Genomic DNA, 7669 nt, shown 5'->3' with positions numbered 1-7669 from the left:
ATTCAGTATTTGTTGTTCTGATTCTGGTCAAGATGCAGAAATTTAAACAAGCCCAAACCATATTGCTACCAATAGACTGTTTTGCAGACAAACATGGTTCTTTGTTTTTCTGGTCCAGGATCTTTGTTTAAAAGTTTGACTTTATTTGAGGGAGTTAATTTTGTTGGTTTGTCAGCAAAACCAGAACAAAATCCATTATCCTACCTTTTTTTCTATCTGTATTGTTTTTTTTTTTTTTACAAAAGTATTGGTTATAGAGGTGACATTGGGAGCATAGCACACAAAATATTTTTCAAAGCGGTTTTCATTTTTTTAGCTTTAAAGGAAGAGAACAAGAAAAATGTCAAGTGGAAGCTATGTTGTCTAAACAACCATAAATTCCTTTTTTTGTTTCAAACTGACAGCTGAGATAAATGAGCAACACACACGTTGTGTTCCGACAGGTGTGCACACAAAGATGAGGGACCTTTCAGGAATCTCAAAACATGCCCATCCACTTTTTCTTAAGGCGTTCTCACAACAGTCATCAAGCTTGAACTACAAGAGAGAAGAAGCTTTTAGCTGTGGGGTAAGAAGACGATGAAGAAAAAATAAGCTTTGTAACCCAGTCAGCAGTTTGAAATCTGTGGACTAAGCCAGAGCAGACTTCCTCTGGACAGGACTACAACAATAAAAAAAAAACAACAGGATAGTGGATTAACCATAATTCAATCTGGGGCTTCTTGCTGCAAACTAATACCTGCATCCCAAATTACAATAAAAGAAAAAAAAAAACTGCTCAGCAAGCCTCAGTCCATGACTTCTCTGGGTCACTTCCTCCGTCTGTCCAGTAACCGCCCTGGCCTCTGCTGGTAACCACTTTAATATGGAAGCCGCATCATGACCGCAGCATGATGCAGATGGCAAGAAGCTTTTTTTATGTTATGGTAAGCTGAACAAAAACAACAAAGGACTAACACGATGGAGCTGAGATTTGAGCTGCAGGGAGATTCTCACTGCATAACCGAGAAGAGGGGGGAAAAATGCTGTAACCTAAGAAAAGAAGAATGAAAGCGGTGGCTATATTTTGAGTTTTCTTTGGAAAAAAAAACTATTTTTGAGATCCTAGCTGACCATGCTGCTCTGCTTTGGGAGTCGCAGGCGAGCTCGACACCTTTCGGTCCAGTGGAGCGAAAAGGAAGGTTTGCTCCATGATGAGACCCAGTTCACTCCAAACCCCTGCTTCCTAGACACAGGTAAAAACCGGCACAGAGAGCTGTCAGGCCAACCAGAGATCTGAGTTCACGACTATACTCTCTCAGTACAAAGACGTTCTTGCATGTGTGCGACTGTGCGTGCGCTGAAAGGCTTCCTGGAAAATTCCGAACACGTTTCTGATGCTTTGCATTCCAACTCAGCTGAAGTTATTTTCATAAAGATGTCATGAAAGGAGGAAGACTGAGCTGAGGAAATGATCATTCTTGCAGCTAGGTGGCTTTAGAGAGTTGTTTTGAAATGAAAATCCTTATTAAATCAACTTCTGATAAAGACACTGCTACAACTGAACTATGACTTTGAGTTTCCTTGTTCAAGGATTACTCATATCTTAATTTTTAGTGTGTGTAGCTTACTCATTCTGATGCCTCGGAATGGACTCAGATCTGTCCATCTGGGTTATGGTTTTCCTTTATAGTAAATAGGATTTTAAAAGTGTTTTAACTCTTGTAGTGTTCACCCCACACTTCTTATAACGAGGTTATAAGGAATTATTTTAGCAAGGATCACTTTATTTTCGGTAATATCTTCATACAAAAATGCATTCATTCAAACATTCGTTATAATGTTTCAGATAAAAATAATAATAAAATGTTTCAAAATAAAGCTTAACCATAATGCAAAGTTTAGTTAAGTAAAATATTTAAACTTTAAAATCTATAATCAATTATTGTGGTTTCACAGTTAAAGTTCAAGTTGATTTACATCAAAGCACAATAAAACATTTTAATAACATTCTTTTTGTGTTTTCTTTTTTACACATTGAGAAAATTATGAGTAAAAGAAAATTATTCTGTTTATTATCAGATTAATAATAAGATAATGTCTCTTTGCTGTTTAAGAAAACATGTTATGACTTTAACTCAAACAGAGTTCTGTCTCTTTAAAGGAGGCCTTCTGTGAGCAAGGTCAAAGACAGGTGGAATGGTCCATTCCACCTCGAGGTGACCACCACACTCTATATATGAATTTATTATCCATCTTTATAGAGTACTGTCTCAGTAGAGTTTTGTTTCCATCTTGGGATGAAATAACATTTTTCCTTATTTTAACTACCCTGTTGTTAATGGTTGCCTGTTTGACAAAAGTATACCTTTTGTGGACATTTCCTCACGCTTCCTGTGTTAGTAGAGTTGTTCTTTAATTGACCACAAAGGGGCAGTGTTCCAGCCCTAACCACACTAAGTGCTGCAGAGCTGTATAGGTCAAATCTTGATTCAGGTGATCCTCACAAATAGCCGTTACTTGCAACCATGGCTATCAGACATTGCTACTTTGGGGGTAGAACACAGAAAAGATTGATAAAAAAAAGATTGTTAGATGAAATGCTTGGTAATAAATTAATTCCAGCAGATTGTTCAGTGCACAAATATCTCACTCAGTAAAACTGGATGCAGTGTTTTTTGCAGTTGGAAAATGACATTTTACATAATGTCATGTGAACCACTTTTTTGCTCAGTAACCATCGGTGTCTTAAAAAGAATACAATTTCCCCACCATAAATAGCTGTCATCCAATCTTGGAATTAAGCTTAAGCTCTCCCACTGAGCGTAGGCTGCAGTAGGAGGCACTTGAAGCACGGTGTGTGGTTATGTGGTTAGTCCACATTACCTATTCAGATTTGTTGTTCTCATAGAGTTTGAAATGAGAAGTGTTTAGTTTTAAACAGAGAAATTGTGCCACGCGCAAATGATTGGCATTAACAATGCACAGCCTAAACATGGCTATCTATAGACTCTTTAAGAGAAATATGAATACATGGATAAATGTAAAGAATCAACAATGTTTTTGTTGATCTGTTCTACTCTATTCCCTCCTCTTCTACTACAAGAGTAAAGACATTCCTTTTTGTGTTTTGCCAGTGATAAGAAGAATACAAAGTGGCCATTCATGGCTGTTTGTTATAGATTGCTGTCTGTGCGTGATCAACTCATACTTCTTTCATTCTGACGCTCACGTCTGTCTGTGTAAATCTCTGGGGGAGGTGTTTCGCCAGCACCGGAGAAAACATATGGGTGTGTTTAATTCCCACGAGATCCACTCCTTGTTTTCTGTGTATCCCAGGGGTTGGAAGGCAGCTGAAAGTTCAAACAGAGACACACTCCGTCATGCTCTACATGGCAAGAGCTCAGAGATTAAGGGGTTTGTCTGTACCACAAACAGCAAGCACTGCTCACAGTCCCGAACTTGGCCGAACAGAAGGAGAAAGGAACCAAGATAAGGACTTGAGGGGGGTTTTTTTGTTGCTTTTTAATTAGTTTCAGCTATTAGATTTTTTTTGCTAAATGTGGAACCAATTTTGGGAGGAATGTTTTTCCTGCATGGGACAAGAACTGTTGACAAGTTTAATGTGGAGAGAAAAACGGCTATAAACGAAATGCATGGGTGAGTCTGCTGAGTAAACGAGCCTGAGGATGCAGGTGGTACCAAGGCTTTGCAATAACTTGTTTGAAGTGTTTTTTTTCTTGTGTCAAAGGTGAAGGATTATGCCTGGCATAGGAATTTAGGCTTCAAATGAAGGACTTTATGAGCTGACTCTCGGCTCCCCATTCAGAGAATGGCCTGTGTTACATGCTTGTTTTAGTGAGTGAATGAGGAACTGTGCGGGGATCCATTTGAGTCAAGTGTGATGCTTTTCCTTAGCAGTGGGACAGTGAATGGGACTACAAAGAGTACCACTACTGGGCAACTGCAGCAGGGGATAACTGCCTACCACATCTCTGTAATCCTGAAAGAAACTCAAAGAGATGCCGCTGTGTCAGAGCCAAAAATGGGCCGTGCCACTCACAACCTGGTGGAGAATTGCCAGTCAGAAGGAGAGGTAATGGATCTGGTGCCAATGGAGAACAGCCCGAAGCTGGGCAGGGCACGACAGGAGCTCGACAGGTGGCCCTCCTTAAGCCGCACGAGCAGAGCCGAGAGGCAAAGAAGAGAGGAGGTTGTTCTGGAGGAGAGCAAGGAAGAGGTGAAGGGAAGAATGAGGACAGACAGGTTTTTGAAGCAACGCTTCAAGAACTCGTCACAACACCGCAGAGACACGGCAGAGCTAACAGCTCGGACAGACACCCTTAAGCAACAGAGGTCAACGTCATGCTCCGTGACGGTTTGCGGCGAGGGGCCTGTCCTCCGGGGTCATGCCGCCGTTACGGAGCACAGCTCTCTGCCACGGGCCATGTTACGAAGGCCTCATCGGGATAAAGCTGCGCTCGGGAGGAGAACAATAAGTATGTATGGTGGCCCAGTCGAGCAGCAAAGAGCTTCTCAGCCAGAGCAAGAACGACGGCTGCCGAGGCCAGGGAGCGTTTGCGTGCTGCCAGGCTCGGTCACATCAGAGTCTCTGGCCCAGCAACTCTTTAAAAGAGTGGATGTTTCAGAAAACAATCAACAGCACAGGAGTTGGAAAGATGAGTTGAGGGCAGTGGATGGCCTCAGTTCTGTGGCTCAACAGTCAACAACACCTGATGTGATTATCCGAGGCCGCCAGAGGAACTGGAAGACCAGACCTGTCAGTATGACAGTACTGGAACTGAGAAAAATAGGATCTGATGAGGAGATTGAGAGGAAGATGGTCTCTGGTCACTTTGGCAATGGAGGATTTTTCAAAGGGAGTTTTCGCTGGAAACTTTTTGGCAAAACACCTCAGGACAGAAGCAAGGACAAGGAAACAGACCAAGATGCTAATTCATCCCACAAACCCATCAAAACAGATTCTTCTAAAAGTACCTTTAACTCTTTAAAAAGGAGCTTTAGTTTGCGACTCAAACGGGCTCGGACCCATGACAAAATTAATATAGGGCCTGAGGGGGAGTTGAAGGAGGACTGTCAAATTAAAAACTCTATTGAAGAGACAACATTGCCTCCACATCCTTTTTCGTATCTCACAGGAGGATTGCTTCCGGCTTCCGCTGAGCGCACAGATGATGGAGGGATGCAGTACATTCAATGCCACAGCAGAGGAAAGGATAATGTATTAGAGGTACCCCTAAATCCACCAAAACTTGCATCCAAACCAGTTCGGGAAGCACAAAGCTTATGGCAATACATAGCTAGCCGTTTCAGGAGAAAAGAGCAGCCACAAGACTGTGAATCTAAGCTCCCTGAAAACAAAGAGCCTGGAGAGAAGAAGACAGAGCCAATCACCATAGAGACTCTGGCAGGCACTGAGTCCCACAAAGGTCAAGGTAAGACCTGCAGTGTTGCTGAATGTCTTTTTCATCGTTGTTCTCTCTTCACAGCTCACCGTTTACGCTACAAAAAGTTAGTGCTTGCAAAAAAGCAATGAGGAGAGTTCCTTTTTTTATTTTAAAGGAGGACGGGTAAATGAGAAACATGTGGGGAATTGTTTGGATGGGGTTCAAAAACGTCTGCCAGAAAGTCCTGTGGAATTCTATTTTGGGTACTCTGTGTCTCGTGTTTTTCATTGTCAGACCTGCTGCTTATTACACTGCAATCACTTTACCTCTGATAAGTTTTAGTTGATGTTCAGTAAATGGGTAGGTAAGTGCTGTAAAATGAAATCCACACCAACTGATAAGAGCACATTAAACAGGCTTGTTTCACAATGGGGGTAGCCGTGTGGTGTAACACACTGTGTTGATAACACTCATTCSGAAACGCAGCTCCAAGAAGTCACTTGAAAGCATTTAGTAGCATTAATGAGGATGCGTTTGGCAGGCTTGCAGAGCTGTATCAGGAAGGCTTACATGCTGTAATGATGAGGAGAAGAGAACACGACTTAAGCGCTGTGTTTAAAGGTTAGCGCTGACAGTGTAGTGTGTTTGTCCAGTTGCCTGGAAAAGCTGACAGAGAGAGGCAAATATTTGTAACTATCTGAATTAATGGCTGCTGAGATTTGCTGCTTTTTGTACATCCAGCTCTAGCTTTCACACTTCATTGCAAAAAACTAATTAGTTTACTTTGACAACTCGATAATGACTTCTCTAGATCACAGGTTTCAAATATCCTGTATTCACATAAATCAAATAAAAGATTTAAGCAGCAAATATCTATAGATGTTTGCATTTTATTTTAGCATGCACAGTGCCCCGAGTTTGACCTTTTTGAACTTCGCTCTATTTGTATTCTCATATGCTGCGTTACCAAGGATACTTTTTGCTTCTACTGGAGTGTCAAGCAGTATTTGTCTATATTTTAGACTGCAGAGTCGGTCAGTCAGGCGTTTGGAATGTAGGTGTGCCCATCAAGCCTGAGTAAGGTTAGGTGTTCAATGCCCTGGGCGGGACTCGGTGCCTGTCGCTACCTGCCTATAGTGCTTGTTCTTAAATTAAATCCAGTGAGCTAAAGCACTGTTCTCTTAAAACCAATGACATACGCACGTCGTGCACACGCCGAGAACTGTGATGCAGTTTGAGGGGGGGGRGGGATGTTGAGGTGTCCCCACCCCCACCTGTGGATGAACAAAGCTGCTCTGTGGCGCCCGTGAGTGAATCCGGGAGTGATCGGTGAACCGTGTGCTGAGATGGGGGCTCGCCGTCGATGTTCGGGACAGAGCTGCTCATGAGATACATAAACACAATTGACAGCGAACACAGTTGAAATCCATGCAGTTAAAATTAAATGTTAGYGATATATTCAGATAAACATTGTTACTAGCTTTTGAAAAAGAAAGTGTGAAACTCCCTGTGAGAGTGTGTGATCCATGTTCGCTTACCTTCAGTCTGACATAGAAGTTATTCATAAAGATGGATTTCCCTTWGCTTCTTTTTTTACTGTCTCATTCGATATCTGTCCCTGCACATTCATGCCAACAGTGATTCCCGTATCGGCTTCATCTTGCAGTTGCAATCTGTCTCGATGCTCCTACACTTCACATTGCATTTTACAAAATGCATTTGTTTGTGTCTATATAAGCCAGTGTCGGTTATTATGTCACAGCAGGCGATGTTCACACACTTTTAAAATTGAGGGTTGTGTCCATCTGTTTTGTGACGCATTAAGAAGACTGTGATTTATTATTTTTAAACGTGCATTTACAATCTGGACAAGAGTGGAGAGAAATTGGTTAAAAAGTGACTATAGCTCATCTTTTAGTATCTGAAAATCTCAGCTTGAGAACATTTTGTTCTTTGTTATTGGGGTTTGGTAAGGGAGCGGGATCCTTCTGTTCTGAAGCCTGATTCACCAACAAGTTTTAAAACTGTTGAAAAGTTTGAGTTCTGGAAAGCTTTTTGATCCTCTGAGCTTTGTATTCATTTTGATTCTTAGCTTGTTGATGTCAGCAGGTTTTTCTTTCTTCCTTGTAGCAACAAAAGACAACATCTGACACAGTGAGACTGGGATCTTAAAAAAAAACTCAGCTGTTTTTTTTTATGTTGGATGTGTATGCACAGGAGAAGATGCTACAGGACTATTTTGCGAAAACACTGTTGATAAAAGGAGCCAGACGAGGTGGGGG

General features: G+C 41.7%; 1 protein-coding gene across 5 annotated transcripts in view; it reads left to right on the top strand.

Annotated features, from left to right (window-relative positions):
• The window catches only part of agap3 (ArfGAP with GTPase domain, ankyrin repeat and PH domain 3), a 146413-nt gene that overhangs the window by 59522 nt on the left and 79222 nt on the right, over window positions 1-7669 (top strand). Inside the window, exon 1 of one of the 5 annotated variants that reach the window (XM_014029953.1) lies at window positions 3246-5435. The exons of 1 other annotated variant lie outside the window; for it this stretch is intronic. In XM_014029953.1, coding sequence (XP_013885407.1) covers window positions 3884-5435 — 1552 coding nt within the window. In that variant the 5' untranslated portion in view covers window positions 3246-3883. Of the gene's footprint in view, window positions 1-3245; window positions 5436-7669 lie in introns of those variants that run through there. 3 more of the 5 variants (XM_014029962.1, XM_014029937.1, XM_014029930.1) reach the window with 3 other exon arrangements.

This window comes from Austrofundulus limnaeus, unplaced genomic scaffold, assembly GCF_001266775.1.
Source record: "Austrofundulus limnaeus strain Quisiro unplaced genomic scaffold, Austrofundulus_limnaeus-1.0 Scaffold6, whole genome shotgun sequence".
Taxonomy (NCBI): Eukaryota; Metazoa; Chordata; class Actinopteri; order Cyprinodontiformes; family Rivulidae; genus Austrofundulus; species Austrofundulus limnaeus.
Note: the sequence above shows the minus strand (reverse complement) of the source record. Positions and strands in the feature narration are given on the sequence as shown.